This window comes from Zootermopsis nevadensis, unplaced genomic scaffold (assembly GCF_977971745.1).
Source record: "Zootermopsis nevadensis isolate Lab colony 2312 unplaced genomic scaffold, Znev_1.0 Znev_ptg000218l, whole genome shotgun sequence".
NCBI classification, from domain to species: Eukaryota; Metazoa; Arthropoda; class Insecta; order Blattodea; family Termopsidae; genus Zootermopsis; species Zootermopsis nevadensis.
Genome location: NW_028259348.1, coordinates 8,277 through 27,710, shown reverse-complemented (window position 1 = coordinate 27,710; position 19,434 = coordinate 8,277). Strand labels below are relative to the sequence as shown.

Sequence of the window (19,434 nt, the reverse complement as noted above, 5' to 3'; positions counted from 1 at the left end):
AAGATGGACGCCGTCTGGTATATGTCAGCGTTATTAGTCACAGAGCAATAAATATGTATTTTGTGATGGTGTTTACAGGGACGCTTCAGTTACTTAGCATTTATTGTGACTTTGCCGTCTGTCTACTACGAGATCATTAAAATATGCGAAATAGTTCAAAGTGCAATGCGTTCACTTCCCGGCTTCTAGCATGAAATGCGAAGACACAGGAAAGCTGGTTTTACTGTTTTGTGGAGCCTACCATCGTCTGTGTAGGGAAAACCTTGCAGCGCGTGGTGGTGAGTCATGGAGGTACAGCCGGGAGCCTGTTGCCTTCAACTTATCAATGAATTCACTGTACATTGCTAATAAGACACAGAGAAAGTCAGACATTAAACAAATTCATCGTAGAATCATCCAAATGTCGCAAGAAGTGGCAAGTATTATTTTTAATAATGATCCCCGACAGGGGCAGAGGATTTTTCGTCTAGCCTCTGCGTCCAGACCGGCTCTGGGGCCCATCCAGCCTCCTATGCAGTGGGTACCGGGGTCCTCTCCCGGGGGTAAAGCGCGACCCTGTCGTATCCCTGGGATGGAATCGATGGGCCCTGGACTCTCCGCGTCAGGATACGAACTGTAGTTTAGCCGAACAGTTGATAATTTGATCAGGTGGCCTCGGAGCTACTGAGTAAGGCAGCGGGGTGACAGCCCAAGAACAATCTTCAATCAATATATACAGATTCCTATATTACGAATGAGATTAAAATGAAGAAGGTTACACAGATTTACTTGTGCTGAGACTCCTGGATATGCCTTGAGTTCCCCAATTGATTACAGCTTTTTCTCTGTATGTATCTTAACTAAATTCAAGTTTTGTGTATTTTGTGGTAATATTTTGCATTTATTCATTAAAATACATAAAAGTACCTTACAAAATATCGTGAATAGAAAGCATCGTCTGTTTCTTCGTGGCATTTGAGAAGGTTGTTACTTCCCAAGGCACATGGCACAATTACCCGGTATATTGGGCCAACTCAGCCAAATGTACTTTTTGCAATTTTTTAAAATGTCACACGTACATCAGAACTCAATACAAAATTCTCAGTGTGTTGCCTTCGTAATGCCGTTTTTGTAAATGACGTTCATGAAGCAAAGCATTTAATCTTCCCCTGAAGACGGTTTCATAACACGAGACGCAAAGAGAATCTGCTATGTGTTAATGGAGAGTAATATTTTGAATAAAATTAAACGCCCGCAAAATAACAAATTTCAATAGGACTTCTTGAGCAGAAAGTAACGAGAAGAAATAATTTCTCCTTCTTTGCTGCAAACAATGTTTCTATTTTTATTCTTTGTAGCTCCTACATCAATTCCTATTTCTCTACATTATTTTCGTAAGAAAAGTAATTAAAATCAATGTGTTCGTCGTGGTTCTAATCAACTGCAAACAACTAATTTTCTAAATCCAATATTTTTTTACGTTTCCCCTCCTTTTTTACGTTTCCCCTCCTTTTTTGCGTTTCTCCTCCTTTCTTTACGTTTCTCCTCCATCGATTTGTCTGTGTTTGTAGGCGTAATCGCTTGCATTCGGTAGGTTCTTGATGACACAAGTCGACATCCCGGATCTATAAACATTCGTGTTTGTCAACTGGTACCTGCAATTTGAAATATTAAAAGTGAAAACAAACCCTCTTTCATCATCCATTAGAATTTACATCACATTTCACTGACACAATTACAGAAAATATGTAGCTCAACTTGAGATGATGTAACTCACGAAGGAAAGCGTCTCCTACCATAAATAATTTATTTAATAGAAATGTAATTTGAATGTCAGTGCATTTATGCAAAGAAATTATCCGTTTTCTTAAAAATGTATATACTTTTGATGTGAATATGTCTTTAAATTCGGTCCGGTATAAGGGGGGGGGGGGGTCTCTAAGAAAACTCGAGCGACCAAAAAATGGCAAGAATTGTCGCGCTTATATCTCGTAAAGTTTAAATGATAATCTAATGATTTAAATTTTGTTGGATAGAGGGTTTATGTCCGTGGTGTGCATTGTGAGGGGGGGAGGGGTAGCGCTTGCGCGTGAACACTGAAAATGGCGACGCCGCGCGGAGTTTGGACAGTGTAACTTTAGAATGCGAAGAGATAGGACGTTGAAATTGATGTCTATTTGTAGATAATAACAAGGTTACTTAGTAATAATAACCGATAAAATAAAATTTGTAAAGTTATAAGCCGATAAGTGTGCTGAGTTGAAGAAAATTTTCATAATGTCGAAGAAATTGCAAAGGAAATATGAACAGAAATGTAAGAAACGTATATCATTGGAATGAAAAATTCAAAATAAATCAGAAAAGCCCAAACTGACTAATGCCGAACAATGCAGATTGTATAGAGAGCGTCAGAAAGCCGAGCGCGTCATCGCCGCCGCCTGAACCGATGGATATTGACTTTGAAACATTAAACGATGAAATGAGAAGGAAAAACAATATTATAGTCGCAGTTCGTTCTGAAGAATTTGTAAAGAGATGGCAGTGGGCCGATGTCCATTACGAATCGGCGTTTGTCAAGAATGAGTTCGGTTACGTTCGTAATATTTGATGAGAGATTTGAAGAAAGTTAGTTTAAAACATTTAGCTTTGTTAAAAGAAGAATTTCCGAATGAAAATATCACATCGTATCAATCGTGTAACACTTGTCGCCAATCATTAAATGTTAATAAGATACCGGCTTTGTCCAAGTCAAATGGATTTGCTTATCCTCCAAAGCCCGATGGATTGCCACCACTGGATCCTATAAGTGAAAGATTAATCTCGCCGAGATCGTCATTTATGCAAATAAGCCGCTTGCGTTATGAAGGAGAAACTATGGTATAGTTGGTTATGTAATAAATGTTCAAGTAGATGTGAACAATATGATCGTGAATTTGCCGAGACGACTGGAAGAAAATTATGCATTCAATGTGAACATCACACAAATCGACATACCTTAGTGCATTCGTAAAGAAGTCAGTTGTAAAGCTTGGTTAAATTATCATCGGCCTTTGATAAATAAAATTATACTTCACTTATAACTACCAAGACTTTATTCATTTACATCTTACCCTTCCTCTAATAACACAAAGACGAATTCACGTCTTAAACGAATGCGGTTGTGTCCCCGTTCAACCCACCCCGATTTTTCTTTTGAGGTTCTAAAATATCATAGATTTCGGTGTAGAATAAGTATAAAAGAATTATCTTTGTGAGCCGTAAAATGTGTTGACCTAAAAATATCCATGTCTGATGGGCTGGATCTATCTTTGTGTAGAAAGGAGAACTGCTCTGAAGCTAAGGGCACAGGCTTTCGCCGAAATGTCGTTGCTTGTATTTTGTATGCAGAAAACCTTTACAAAAAATCCCCCAATGGGATGTCAGTGCACGATTCCCACACCACATTTCAGAACAGAACCCACGTGATCTTTCCTTTTCTCAGATGCACATAGAACCTCGGCCAACGTGATATTATAACGTAATATATTTTATTACATCAAAATGGAGGGAGAGATTACCACTATATTAGGACGATGTCAAATGACATGTGTTGTGCGCTAGCTACGTTTCGTACACTTCATTAAGCCATTACCTTCCGTCAGAATAATAAATTTAATCACACACTTACTTTGGAGAGTTAAGCGTGTCTTGTTTGAGACTTGCGCCCATGATAATGTTTCCCTCTTTTAGCAATATATTTTCAAAAAAGATTTTGTCCCACCAAAAGTAGTTCTGGAGAGGTTCTGCTAGACGTAAAACAGACATAAACCAAAATCAAATGAATTTCTGTGGGATATCTGGCTCTTGAACTGTCGAGTATGAAGAAATCTGCTTTCTGGAATATTTTTGAAGCTGCTTACTCACTCCGTCAACAGATAGCAGGAGACTTCATGGTCAAACACGCTAAGAGACAGCCATTTTAAAATAAATTTTTATCAGAAATGGGAACATGAGGCGATAGGCGTCATTAAACCTGAAACTGGCCTAAAACCCTTAATGAAATCGAAGATTATGGCGATGCTGATGTGCTGAACGCCAGAAACTTCCTGCCCATGAGAGTGCCACTGATCAAAGAAACTTAGTCAAAGAGCTTCTTTTTAATGCAGTTACAGCTTACGTCTGATTAGCATTTCCTAGTCATTTGGCCTCTGCTTTAACGAATCAGCTTGATTTCAACATCGCCCTGCCTGCTTTCATTCTACCCCCTTCATCTCACCCATTTTTCGCGCATTGTATTCAAGGCCCTGATTAAGCTGTAAGAACCTCTGAAACGTCGATCATTTTCTACGTTACTACACGGCGCAGTATCCACAAGATTGCGGTTGTTTTGACGGGAAATGATTCACTTCCTAGTGCTTTTCGAAAGTAGCAGTCTGTAATTATACAGAACAGAACAATCAAAGAAACAAACCATCGATTTTCCTTGGCATTGAGATATGCGACGTGGGAGGCGAAGTGATGATCGATATTCTTTGCACCGATGACAAAGATCGTGTCGTCGATCACTTCTGCGTTTAACTCATGAGCATAGAAGTTCATGGCAGGGATCTCGGTCCACGTGTCTTCTGCAGGGTCATACTTCTCGGTACTGAGGTCGGATGATGACTTGTTGCGTCCCCCTGCCCACACACACAAACACACATTCCGTAATAGGTCACAGGATATAAAGAAAAGCTGCCAAGCCGAACTTATTCTAACCCCATCCTTGATGTTTATTACTCTGTCACCTGGCCCCGAAATGTTCGACCTTTATGGAGCCACAAGATTCATTACCTTATTCACAAAAGTAGGTAGTTGAACCCCTCCCACATACTCTAGTTCCTTAAAACATTTTAATATTATCCTTCCTTTTAAGACTATTATCACAAGTGGTATCTTACCTTTAACATTACCAATTATAACTTTCTACATGCATGTATTTCTCGTATCTTCCGTGCTTCACACTCCATCCGTCTTACCCGACGGACTTTACGATCTTAAAATTTGTAATTACGTAAACGGAACGAATGAATTAAATGCAACGAAGAAAATTCAATCCTTCTTGCAGTGTTAATATTAGTACTAGAAACGAAATTAAGGATCAATAGCTAAAATAATATTTTCGTACATGTAGCATCAGGAAATTGCGCCTGACATCTGTTTTCTGCTTCATGAAACTGCGTGCGAAAATAGCGTCACAAGATGCACTGTTCAAAACGGCGTTACACAAACAAGTGACGAAAAGCAGAGACCGCGAAGGGACTGCTTTAAACCGCCGGGTTTTTGGGGATAACAGAACGGCAAACTGAAATTTCCTTGCTACAAGAACAAATTATTTACGTTGTAAGACTTGAGGTTCTCACAGCGGTGAGTATGAAGATATCCGTCTTCTGGGTTATTGCGCTGTGTAGTCTGGTCGATGTTAACCAACGTTTCAGAGGTCATACTGCCTCCGTCATCAGGCCCTGATGACGGAGGCAGTATGACCTCTGAAACGTTGGTTAACATCGACCAGACTACACAGCGCAATAACCCAGAAGACGAATATCTTCAAATTATTTACCTTTAAAACTGGGACTGTGTGACAAAATTGTGCGATGTTAGTTAGTTAGTTAGTTAAGTGTTCTTTGTGGAGAATGTGATAGAAACCACAAATCGAGGTAAAATTACTGACAAATAAACTCTGTAATGACAGGAGAAAAATGCTGTTCATAAAACCTCAGTCACTCAAAAACACCAGGAAAACATTTCACAATAGGAAGTTCTGTAAGAAGGATAGAGGGACATGACTCAGAATGTCGAGAGTTCTCACCTAGGGCGTACAGACAGCCGTGGAAGGCGACGCAAGAAAAACGTTCACGTCGAGAAAGCATTCTTGCAACGTACGTCCATCGGTTGGTGTCCGGGTCATAAAATTCTACAGAGTCTAGAGACTTCTCACCTTTACATCCACCAGCGACGTATATTTTGTCTGTAGAAACAAAATAGCTATAAGTAAATTGGTCCATGCGGAACACAGACATGAAACAATCCGTACATAAATTTGTAACTTTATTAATGATATTGTATTTAATGTCCCCCTTCGAGTCACAGAATCTGCACAGACTCGGCTGTCTCTGTTCATCTGTTTCTTTGTCTCGAATGCAGACAATCAGCGTGGCAAAGGAAACGAGTTTAAATGATAAAATTTAATATAAACAGCATGAAGTGCTTAATTTAATGCACAGTGGAAATGATGGTAAGTTACGTCTTCTGTGAAACGAATTTTATTAAATTTGGTGCCACAGATGTACGGTACGAGATGTCAAGCGGAGCTCTACATTTATAATACAATGCGCTATTTAAATGAGATTATTAACTGTCTGAAATACATATTAAATCTGTATTATTTGAGAGCCAATTTGATGGTTGTTTGCATTCACTCCTAGTGCACACTACAAAGGCAGAAGACGACGCACAGGGATAGCTTACAAGAGCAGAAGAAACCGTCACGCACTCAGAACTTCAAGCCGTTGCAGTCTGTGAAATAACGTAGTACGTGGCACGGATAAAGGAAAGAGATAATAAAAGAATATGGGACAGTGGAGTGAAGGAATCTAACATCAAGAACGAAGAGAAATGCCTTAATGACGAAGGCAAACAGTTCGTCTGATACGTTGGCAGAAGCCAAACGACGGCCATCTTCTTACTCGCCGCCGTGAGAACCTCAAATCCTGCGATTCCTTCAACCGTTCTTGCGTTATTAGACGCGGACAGACAAACAGACAGACAGACGCCTCGCCTTCTGCAGTAATTCACTAATTTCTGTTTCACGGCATTTACGTACCATTCAGTACAGCCGCACTTCCATTGAAACGACCCGTGTTCATGGGTGCGATCAAAGACCACTGGTTCGTCTTGCAGTCGTATCTTTCCGCCGTTCTCTGATTCTGACTACTTTTACCGCCCATGGCGTACACTGCACCTCGCAAAACTGCCACCATTAATCTGTATCTGAAACGAAAAAATGACACGCTCTGCTATGCTCATTCATTGCTCATTCAGATGCATTTCCTCTCGCAGAACGCAATTCTTCGCTCGTCATTGTTAAATCACAATCCAAATGAATTAACAAGCAAATAGTATTCTTAAAATTAACATTGTCGCAAAGGTCTTCCTATCTATTCACACTTTGCACGATGATCCTCTATGTGAGTGGTACAATTTTACAGGCCCTGCCCACATTTATATCTTGACTAACGGAGCGACAATCAGCTTTTTAAGAGGGACTTTGTTCCAAGGATTTCCTCAGTTACTAAGTTGCATCTTACCTGCGTTTATGCATAGGCGCCACCTCGCGGCATGTCTTCGTAACAGCGTTGAAGCAGCTACAGGAGCTTACACCTTCAAAGCCGTTTTCGGTACCACCGATGACGTAAATGTTGAAACCGACTACTGCCGTGCCATGTTCGCCTCGCGGACCGATCGAGTCTACCCCCTCCACCTGCAGGAACGACAGTTTATGGCTTTATGTTTCTTTGGGTCATGCGGTCTAGTGATGTGAAGTCCTTACATTAGATTCCAAGCGACCAACCACCGTAGTAGAGGGGCAACCCCCAACATTGGACCGAAATTCGTATGCCGTGGTGGGTGATACTCGACAAAGACCGTGAGAAATAAACTTGGAACAATCGTGGAATTATGAGAGGCGGAGGAAACAGGAAGACCCGAAGAGAAGCTCTCGTCAAGTACGACAGACGAACGTAGAATTAATTTCTGATCAACAGCTGACATTTCAGGTTCGTACTTTGGAAAGGACAGGTGTTGGTGTTTAGGGTTTCATCGACGCAAAGCTGGAGGCAGTACGTCCCCCACCGCACCCCTAATAGAGTGCTTGCCTTCTAATTCACGAGGCGTTACCAAGCAGATGGCAGACATCGACAATGATCAGTGCTTCATTTATAACGTTGAAACCACTGACGATCAACGATGTCTAAAATCAGCAGACAGCTTGCCATGACAGTTGACATAGGACGCTTATTGTAAACGGTATTTAAGGAAAACTTCACATCCTTCGTCGATTCCTATTAGAACCTGCATTTTACATGAGACTCAGCATGTGTGTAATTTATTAATTTACTCTTTTTAATTCAGTCTCTTAAAAAAGGGTTCACTGCAATGGAAATAAACGAACACGAAATAAATTGGCTAAGAGTTCTTGTAATTAAGCTTAAATAAACAATTGCTTAGTAAAAATAAGCAAAAAAGATGAAAAGTATTTTTTCTCGGGCGCGTCATTTAACAAGGCAGGGTAGAGTAGAAATGCATGCAACTCACCACACTCCACCGGTCTACTCGTTCGTCGTACGCTTCGATCACATCTGAAACCAATCCGTCATAACTCCCACCAATAGTAAACACAACACACTGTGGGATTCGCGGCCGGGCAATCCTTGGTATAACGAGGTCCTTGTCTTCTTTCGTCAAACTTTCCACGTCGTCCAGGAATTTGAGCGTCTCCGAGATCACGGGTCTGCACGCCTTAAATTCCGTCACGTACCTGTGCTTTGATACCTATTGAACAGTTCAAAGTGGACCTTGTGAAATTTCAGGAAGTGATGCCACGTTCCATTGCAGAGGAGACAAGAAATTCACACATACTATGGTTGGGAACTCACCGAAATAGACTATGACATATATAGGATAATATGTACTTTGGTTTATGTAATGACGCTCTTAACAAATGCACATGTTGTGGAGAGAAGCGAAATCAAGTTCAAATCGATCTTAGAGAAAACTATCGAAATGTGTTTTAACCGAAAGTAAAATACTTCAGTAAGGGTTGCATTTTGAGTTACATTCAAAATTGTAATTTATTTCTCGTCTCTCCCGTGCGAGATGCACTCTGCGATCACCACATTCTTTCGATTCGATAAATTTAATTAATCGTCAAAATTACGTAACATCGAAAAAAATTATGACAATTAGTTGCTTCGAGTTTCAAGTGAGGCAACCTGCTACATGTTGATGGTTGGGTGGAAGGCCCGTCAACACAAAAGCTTATGATTATGGGCTCGATGTCTATTAAGAGCCATTGCATGTTTCGACCTTAATTGGCCATCATCAGGTAGTTATCTTTAAGTGTTGGAAACTAGTAGATACGAATGATAAGTTGTAAAGACATTTGACCCAGATACTATTTTCATGGATCCTTGCGATTGTTTCACAAATATTCGTAAGAGATGAGTGTCTGAAATTACATTGCATTTGACCTAGAGTAGACATATTTTTTCTCTGGGGTTAAAGCGCATGCTGAAATGGAAAAAGGAATATCATAAGTTGTATGGCTGCTCGTGAGATGACGGTTAAAATATTAGACTGTTCAAGCTGTCTATGAATTTGAAGCCCCTCGGGTAATTTACTCTCGGATGTAGATCGAAGACTTCTTGCTGTACTTTCCGGATATCTGTTGTCCCTATGTGGTCAATCAGCTAAAGATTATCACTCTGAAGTGATCTCGGATTGACTGTATATCTATATCGTCGGAGAGTATGAAAGTATTAGAGCAGATAAGACACGCTTCTTATGGCATTGGTTAAGTAGAACGCTACGCCAGAAGACGTGATTTAACTGTGGAGGACTTTCCTATTCCAGCTGAGTGAACGTTTGAATGTAGTTAACGGTGGAATGCTGTAGTTAAACTTAAACACGAAATCGATCTTAATATACGACGAGACTGTAATCGAAGATTGTAGCGCCGACGGACTGTCAAACTTACAGACGATGAATAAAAGGCGATTATTAACTCTTCCCACATATCTGCATCAAAGGACGAAACAAATATTTGTTTTGCAAATACACACACACACATGCGAGCGTGTTACCAGCGGCATTACTCAGGTCGTTATTGTAACCATGGCAACTAACTGAAAATGGGGATTCCTTACGCAGGAAATTTTACGCAGAATAAGGCATTCAAATCATTGTGTAGTTTTCACGTTGTTATTGCAAGATTTTAACCAGAATTGGAATGTGTCAACAGATTCTGTTAAAGCTTATCAGTATTAAATCTAATGAACATCCGTTTAGACATTCTCGAGCTGGAACTGCGGACAGACGGGCTTACGCGTGACGAAGAAAAAGGCTCACAATTTGCATTAATTGGTTACGAACGTGTGAATATTGAATTGGAAATGCGGGCTTTATTTCCCATAGACATCTACGATATCAGTTGAATACTGACCTGCTCCTTGAAAAACTTTGCGTCAAGTCGTCCAAGTCTGACGCCCTTCAGAAGGTCCGCGAAGTGGCCTTTCCTGTTGTCCGAGTCGTGATTGATCCACCGGAGAATGCACTCCCACACAAATTTCTCTTCCTCCGCGGTCAGTTTCACGGACTCGATTATCGCTTGCAGCTCCTCTACAGGCAGTTCCAACAGTTCTTCGCTGTACTGAGACACTTCCACGAAGTGGCGCCAAACGAAGCGGAGAGCGCGAGTCTCGAGGTCGGCGATGGAGTGAAACCTGAGACAGCGAGGGTAAAAGCCGACTCAGAATCGATCTCCTTCGAATTCTGACACATTGAAACACTGCAGCAAGACCTGGATTCTCAACTATTTGCACACCACAGTATTTCGCCTCAGGTTTTTACCTTAGCCCTTTGAAGCCCGAATGAGTGAGACTGAGAGCAGGCACGTGGGGAAGCATCGATGACAGACGCTTCGTTTAACCGGGGCAAAATAGAAAGTTTTCGGCTCTGAAGGTACCCAGGTAATGTCCGCTCGTCCTCGTGATAAGGATATAGGTTGAAACAAGGGCATGGCGTACGCAAGTGAAGAAGGCAGTGAGATCAGAAGTGTTTAATTTTTAATTCTGGCATTAACCTTGGCGAAACGACGTTTTGGTAACTGTGTGTGTTAATCCAGTAAAACCTCGTGTAACCGACACATATTGGGGGAATCACGGGTCGGATAAGCCGATAAGTCAGACGAGCGAGAGAAAGGGGAACGTGGTCATGGAATTGAACAAATAAGTAGAGATTTAATACAGATTTTCGTTGTCGGCGGATGATGCGGGCGTGTCGCACGCACAAGCAAAAGTCAGTCGTGAACGCTGTCCCTGTATTAAAACAGTGGATTTACCAGTCATTCTGTCCATCGCATGAGCTGGAGTTTCTGGTGTGATTCTGCCAATGTCAGTTGATTTGCTTGCTATGTTGTCCTCAACAAGAAGGAATATATGTTCATCATAATAACCAATTCTCTAAATGTCCAGAAGTGTTCATAATAATCAGCAAAATCTGGGTGTGGGGTTAGATAAATGAACTGTGCCGCGTGGACATCGCTTTAAAAACACTCGCCGGTGGAAATCTATCTCAACTGATCTGGTTGAAATTCGGTCGCTTAATGCGGGAATCGGGTAATCGAGGATCTATTAATAGAGGTTTTGCTGTATGCAGAATGATGTGGGGCTGAATGTTCATTTTAATATTGTGAGGATTGTGTAAGAAGCAAGGAATTCCGCAGAGAAAGAAAGATTGAAGATAAGGAATTCGAGAGGAAGACAGATTTAATTATGACCCTGCAATAAGTCATCGGCTGGTCATAATGATGATCAAAATATACGCAGTTAAATCAGCACATTTGAATTTCAGGGACTTTAATAATAACCCGCCAACAGCCCTGACCTAGAACGCTTTATAATTTGCCCATTCCCCAGTCAGAGGTATTAATCGCCGACCCGACAGTCGGCCGCTGTCTTGAGTACAGGTGATTCGCTCCAGCGACGAAAGCTGGCGTCAGAGCAAATGACAAATGAACATCAATTACCTTGCGAACTGCAAGATGCCGATACAGTTTTCGGCGGCCATCGCGTCCTCGAGGAAGTCGCAGCAGAGTTTAGAAACGTCCGGAATACACAAGAATTCAGCCGTCACGAGCAGCTGACGCGCGTTGTAGGAGCGGATGCCCACCTCGCGAAAATAAACACAATCCAGTATCAGGGTCATCATGTCTGAGCTGACTCCGCGGAGGAGAATATCAGTCTCCTCACTGGTGTGCAGTTTTGTCATGAAGAGGTTCCTGAAATGTCACGGAGCAGTCGTCGATTTGGAGAAACGGCGAGCAGAAAATTACAAGTCATGTGCATAAATTTTTAGTTTTTATAACTTAAGTAACCAAATAAAAGTATCCTTTTGTCAATGTGGAGGATGAATTTTTGTTATCTGAATAATTCAAACCCCCCTCCCCCCCAGAATATGTACTAATGGGACCAGATTAACTGCGAGAGGGTGAAGAGCTTGAGTAGGCTTAACAGAATATATCGTACAAATCGGAAAGCAATCAGCGAACATTTGTACTATAGAATGGTCACCTCGATTCTTACATACCTTGACCCCTTCAAGAGATATCTGAGATTATAACAACTATTACAGAAAGTTAAAGCCAGCGAGCAAAGTAACAAATATTTCAACATACATCACAGGTTGTACATTGCACTGATTGATCAGTTCGTAATATGAAATCTATTTGTCCTGTCAAAACATTTTCCCGGCAATAAAGAACTTCGAAAGAAAAGCCGATGTTTCTATATGGCCTTTAAAAAGTGATCACCAACCAGCAAACAATTTCCTATTACAAATTAAGGGCTTCGCAATGCAAGACAAACGGAAAGCTTTGATTGTCGGAAAACTGAAAGAGGGGCACAGCTTGTAACATGACGTGAGAAACGTCTGTTCGAAGACAGAAACAATGTTTCAAGGTTATAATTCATTTCTCATTTCAAGAACGCACCGCATCTTTATTTAAAACACAAGCAAATTAACGAATGCACAAAATCTCGAAAAATTCTCTCCTAACAATGAAACATTTCTCGCGAAGTTCTTTGTTACAGTTTATTATATTTCAGACAGAGCAACACACACAGCAGCTTTCAATGTTTCGGACAATAGCGTGACAAAGTGCATTACCAACTTTCTTCTGGCCTTTGTCGGTCGTCTTTATGTATTAAAACTAAGACGTTTTGGAAATGGATTGATTCTATTACTCCCTCCAGATAGATTGACTGTCGCCTTGGTACAACCGCACTTAAAAATTAGTACAAGAAACTACGTACGTCTTCCGTGATGTTCGTCGTGTTGTCCCGTAGAAATTATCGGACGTTTCAGAGGTGCTTACTGCCTCCATCATCAAGGAAAGGCAGTAATAACGTCTGAAATGCCACTCAGTTTCTACGGCGCAACATCCAGGAGACATTAGTCTTCTTCCTCACCCCCGTGAGATTTCATGACAATGAACAAATAACAAAAGACACTTAGCCGTATAAAAATAAAGGTTTCTGCAGCAAAGAGAATAAAACATTTCACATACGAATTGAGGTCTATTATGTCCTTATTTCGCATGTTAATCAACAAACCTGAAATATGGGCTGCGCATCGAGAGAAGCACTCTGTGGACTGGAAAGACGCCGCCATCTTCCAACCTCAACACGGCGTCACACAAGCGGTTCTCCTCTCTCAGCTCGTTCAGAGGGACCAATGTTTCGGTGCAATTGCACCTGCCGCCGACTTGGAAACAGCTCCGATGTTGGTTTGCCTCCATCTCCTGAAAAACAGTCCATCGCTGTTACAGGTTTCTCTTCGTACTGACGCGTGTGCACATCAACTGAGAGTGACTGAGAGGGAACACGGTACTGAGAAGAATATCTGGTCCTGCGAGAGAGTTACTGACAAGGGAACGGTGAATATTGCATAATATGGAGATTTATAGACCTCTTCACTAATTAATAAATTGTAGGCTGTCAGATCTTGTGTGATGAGATGGGCGGGGCATGTAGTACACATGACAGAGACAAGAAGTGCAACTTTATAATCGGCAGACCTGAAAGGAAAAGGTCACTTGAGAATACAATGAGTTTCTGGGATAATATTAAAATGGGTCTTAGAGAGGTGGGGAATTAAGGTGTGGATTGACTTCATCTGCTTGTGGATGTGGCTTACAGGCGGGGTCTTGTAAACACGACATGAAACTTTATGTTTCATAAAAGGCAAGGTACATGATTACCTGTGCTACTGTTAGATTCTCAAGGAGGCCTTCTGCTCCATGGACTCAGTTTGTTTCTTTGTTATAGAAATGCCTTTTGAGATACAAAACAAAATGAAAAATCCCTAAATGTGACTAATCTAACAAATTACCTTCACGGTTTACGGAACACGAAGTTTCAGCACCGAATTAACCAAAGCCCTCCATTGGACCCTGTCCTGGGCCAAGAAAATCCAGTTTCCTTCGATTCCTGTCTCCCATAGATCCCGCCTGAGATTATCCTCCCATCTACGTCTAGGTCTCCCCAGCAGTCTCTTCCCCTCAGGCTTCCCAACCAGTACCCGGTGCACTCCACATGCCCCGCCCATCTCACTCTTCTCGACTTAATCACCCTGAAGATATGACTGATTTAGGCAATATTAAGTCATGCCGCGTGTTTGTCATTACTCGCATAAATTTAAATCTTCTTATATTTAATCTACGCAGACATTACGTATAAAATATAAAAGTAATTTATAAAGTCTTAGATACTCCTACTCTGGTGAATCGATTTATAAACAATCATGACAAGAATATGCCATTGAAATTGCGTGACCTTTGATGCAGAACCAGACAGTTAACAAACAAATTTTGGAAACAGAAGGCTACACCTTTTCATAAGCATAAATAATTCGAGTACTTCTCACTCTGTAGAACTAAAAGTGCTTAAGCACTTACATGACTAAGGATTTTCCTGCCTAAGTTACACATTTATATACACTACAAGCACAAAATGTAACTTAAATTTATCAAATGAACGCGAGAATTACAGTTGGGAACAATCACAAAAGCTCTATGTTGTTCTACCGCATGCGTAGATCAGGCCTACTTCACTCTACTCACACACTGCAATGTGCAAGATATTCTATGAAAAGTCGATTGGAACTCGGCCACTTCCTTTACAGAACCAGAAGGTTCATCATCGTGTTCACAAAATCCCGCCACCAGGGTCTATTCTGAGCCAGTTGCATCCAGTTCGCTCCATCGAGTCCCATCTCCCTAAGATCCATCTTAATGTTATCCTCCCACCTACGCCGAGGTCTTCCCAGAGGTCTTCTCCTTTCAGGCCTTGTGAACACCCCTCCTCTGCCCACCCGTACCTAACAGCATCGGGTGAGGAGCACAGGTCCTGGAGCTCGTAATGCACTTTCCTCTATTATCTGTCTTACTCCCGCTTTGGTTCCAAATATCCTCCTCAACACTACGTTCTCAGAGACCCTCAGTCTATGTTCCTCCCTCAAACAGAAATACCACGTTTTGCACCCATAAATTCTTTGCACTCAATAATAGCAAGTATTTCCCAGATTTAATCTGTTGATGTAGGGAGATAATAAGAGGGAGATTCGTCAAAAATTAGGCTCATAAAACCGAAATAAAAATTTTCACAATTCCCTAAAACGCTTTAATAATGTCGATGTATCAAGAGATGAAAAGTGTTAGAATTATTATTCAGAATATAAACCCCACTTCTTAGCATCCATATATTTTTTGGGCTACGAAACACGTTTTATTCCTTTAAAATGATAATTGCCTGCTGGAATATTCTTTTATTATAAATGATGCCGTGAATAAACAGAAATCAATGCAAAATTACTTGAAACTGTGTTCGAAAGAAGACAAGCCTAATTCTCTTACACGAGTTCAGAAATGCAGATGAAAACATTAACTGTGATAAACAATAACAATAATAATAAATAGGAATCCTTACCTCAAACTTTGTTCAATTTTAAGAGACCTCGATGTCCACCGGCAATTATCAATTGAATCAAAACTAAAATGGAGAGATTGGAGGGCAGTGTCACAGATTTATTAATAATTCTCATATAACATAAGAACTTGTGGTGTTCTAAAAAGTATTTAACAGCACAAAAATTATCTACTCTACGACGCACTTCTTCTACAACCGATTCACAGCTCAGTTCTTTCCACAATAACGAATGGATTGTTGACGGCGATAATGTAACACAACAATGCCGAGTAAACAGATGACGCAACAATTAGTTTCTTAGGTAAAATAATGGAGTGCAATACGATTCATTCAGGCTATTATACTGCATATATAATAAATGAGAAAACAGCCTTACGGCATGCTCAGCCAAGATTGTTGCAGGCGTGTGTTAGAAATTCGAATCCGTTTTCTTGCATTGTTATGCACGCAGGAGTTCATATGAAAGCTGACCATTGTCGGTCCATGCCATGGAAATTCCTTCGACAACTTGCCTGACAGGATAACCTCCCATCAGCAGCAACAAATCCCAGTTTGAATGGTCGAGGCTCCCGCCACGACGAAACCCCGTTAGCGTTAGCAAAATTTCCGTTCTTCTATTACGACCGTTTACCATTTCCAGCAATGCGTCTTGTGCGCAGGAATGGTTTCACCTAGGTAGGGACGATGCTTGCGCTTGCGCAGGCCTCTGCCCTCAGTTAGCTTCTTTGGTTGGTTGGTTGGTTCCATGCCACGGTGGTCTAGCGGTTAGAACGCTGGCCTTGTAATCCTGGGGTCTCGGGTTCGAATTTATAACTTGTGTTGGGCAAAGCCGTGGTCTAGGCAGCACGGAATTTTCCTCCGGGGGCTTCCCCGGTTTCTCCGTGGCATCCCAACAATTACTCCATTCACACACAGAAGAAGGCAATGGCAAACCACTTCTGGATCATCTGCCAAGAACGTATATGAACAGGTCCCAGTCCGAGAAAAGGATGGAAGGATCCTGTTCATATGGACCTGTCGTCAGACAGAACACTAATAATAATAATTGTCGGTCCATATTTACACATTGTTGAGAATTACTCTAACTTATAATTTGGTCATAAATGTAAAGAGTCAATAATTAATATTAAATGTGTTCAGAAGGAAATAAATTTAAATATAATGAGTAGAGGCTTAAGAAATAATTGCAATTTCATTTTCGCTTATTTAAAAATAACGCCGTGATTTATAAATAATTTTTCAAGGGCCCGGGCTGTTGACCCCATCACCCCTGCGCGAGGGAAAATGTTTCTGGGGCCCGCATGCGGCCTGCGGGACGCATATTTCGCAGTTCTGGCGTAGACAATGGAAGTGTAATCGCCTCTGAAGTTGGCAGATCTCTTTTCAAGGAAACTGAGGTGGAAATCATAATTGTTATCTCTTTCTGGTTCTAATCCATGTCACAATGGAGACTTATATCGCTCAAAAGCTGACCATGTAATTTCGTTCTGACTTTTAGGTTCCTATTTGATTCCCCTACATTTCCACAAGACTCACACATTCTTAATATACTTACTATATACACAAGAAAGTGTTTCAAAATTTTTAAATTAAACTGAATAATTGAAACCAGTGTAACTTTTTATGCTGCTAATTAATAATGCAGTAACTTAAAATGGATCTGCATCTCTGGAGTCCAGCGCACAGATGTGGAGACATGGCGGGCCGACGGATCCCCGCGTTGGCACTGGTGATGCTCTGCATGTGTAGCAGCCTCGCGTCGGAGGAGCAGATCTCAAGAAAACTAATACTTAGAGTGCAACAAGGTTTTCTGAAGGGAAAAGTTTTAGCATCTATCCGAAACAGGAAAAAGTACGTGGCGTTTCTTGGAATTTCATATGCCAAACCTCCTGTCGGCGACCTCAAGTTCAAGGTAATGAGAAGATGATAAGTAGCAATGTAAGTTTCACATTGCGGTCTGCATTTTGTGAAAAGTGCACAAATCATTCGGAGCGTCGTATTCGCAAAATATCGCGGTGTCCAGGGGAAAAGTGGGACCAAAATTACGGAAAAACCTTAGAACCTAAAATGTCACATAATACGTACATGAAGTAGCTAACATTGCGTGGGAGACGAATTGAATGATAAATATCGACGTCTTACTTTTTACGAAACTTTCAATAGACTTCTTAAAGCCGATCAAAAGGGGAAATGTATCAGCGGTAAATTACATAAATTGAATCCAATGTCTTTTGCACAAATAGTGCGAGGATGTGGATTCCGTTTGTACGGGTTCAGATGACAACTGGCGAGTTACTTTAAGCAGGATTGAATTCAAACTCAGAATTTTATTAAGCGAAAGTACGCTCTTATTTCTGATACCCTTTTAATGGCCATTACATGAATTCGAACGAGGTTATTAATTGTGAAATAGGTGTCGCATGAACTGTAAAATACGAATAAACACGCGGGAATCTTAAAAATCCTATCTTCAGCCTCTACGGTACTAAACTCCAGGAGATCATCATGAAAATAGACAATGTTACGCCGTTGCGACTCCGTCACTTACGGTCTTCAACTTCGAATGTTGTATTTACGGCTTGTTTAACGACGATATTTGTAATCGAAAGTGCATTACGTGGAATGATGGGACGAGTAATGAATGATAAATTGTAAAATATGTTGAAAGAAAGGACTACGGCCTAGTTTCCGGCACTATCACAGAATGTGCCTGAAAGAAATAAAGAAAACCACGAAAAAACTTATTCAGGGCAACCGGTCTCGGACCTACATCGAATAGATTGTAGGAATTAGATTATTTAATTTCCGAGGCAGGTTAGAAGCTTAAACGCGAATTTTGCACTAGCGTTTCTTATGAGTAAAAAATTTCTATTCCGAGTCTAACAACTTGAAATTGTTTACCAGCCACAATTATTCACGTACGCAAACACATCACTAAATTCTGTGCTGATTTACCATTCCTGCTAATGAAGATGTCCAACAGCATGAACAATTTAACGACGCATTCGCTGAAAGTTCTGTTCCGTTTCTCTGCCACTTCAGTTTTAATTTGAAAATTGCTCGCTGGAGGCGCCCCAAGCGCCGGAACCATGATCAGGAACTCGTGATGCGACTTCGGAAGGGTACACGTGCACTCAGAGGAGTGACTTGACGAGATTACTGCGTCTGCGCTACTTACAAAGGTTACAGAAAACAGAAAATGCTTTTAATAGACACAGTAACCATCTTTCATTGAATTTCCGCTTATCCAGTTTTTCCGGTGCGCGTCTTCTGACGTGTTCCAATTCAGAAGCAAGTGCGAATCCTTGAAGCCACTCGGCAGGATTCCTTTGACAAGGGGAAGATGTCCACTTGCACGAGACTGCAGTGGAAAGCGCGAGTGGGTTGCGAACCCATAATCCCAGTTCTAAAGACGTCCAAAACCAGCTTAGGTCGTCATCTTGTATAAATTTGATTTTAATTTATTCTCACAAAACTACGCAGAATGATTGAAGAAAATTGGATCGAGTATTTGAAATATGAAACTAAATCGCGTACAAAACAACTTTTTCCTTTAAAGTTTATTAGACAGAAGTTATTTCGTTAATATGAATAAACGCGCCGTCACAGCGGCCGCGCGGTCTGAGTCGTGGGCGTGCCGCTTGGTCGCTGGGAACGTGGGTTCGTTTCCCAC

General features: G+C 41.1%; 1 protein-coding gene across 1 annotated transcript; it reads right to left on the bottom strand.

Annotated features, from left to right (window-relative positions):
* Window positions 1-865: 865 nt before the first annotated feature.
* LOC110840047 (kelch-like protein 10) lies at window positions 866-15,972 on the bottom strand. Its single transcript, XM_022084754.2, has 10 exons — window positions 15,762-15,972; window positions 13,389-13,576; window positions 11,804-12,055; window positions 10,220-10,499; window positions 8,314-8,550; window positions 7,308-7,480; window positions 6,824-6,990; window positions 5,810-5,968; window positions 4,430-4,637; window positions 866-1,634 (listed from the first exon to the last, which is right to left on the bottom strand). The coding sequence occupies exons 2-10, from the start codon at window positions 13,571-13,573 to the stop codon at window positions 1,514-1,516; spliced, it is 1,782 nt and encodes a 593-aa protein (XP_021940446.2). The 5' UTR covers window positions 13,574-13,576; window positions 15,762-15,972; the 3' UTR covers window positions 866-1,513.
* Between the last annotated feature and the right edge of the window lie 3,462 nt (window positions 15,973-19,434).

Excerpts from the sequence above, each read along its gene's own strand:
- LOC110840047 (XM_022084754.2), bottom strand. The coding sequence starts at position 13,573 with ATGGAGGCAAACCAACATCGGAGCTGTTTCCAAGTCGGCGGCAGGTGC. Across the intron at positions 12,056-13,388 it reads ATGCGCAGCCCATATTTCAG|GAACCTCTTCATGACAAAAC; the intron begins GTTTGTTGATTA and ends GTGACATTTCAG. Across the intron at positions 10,500-11,803 it reads GGCATCTTGCAGTTCGCAAG|GTTTCACTCCATCGCCGACC; the intron begins GTAATTGATGTT and ends TCGCTGTCTCAG.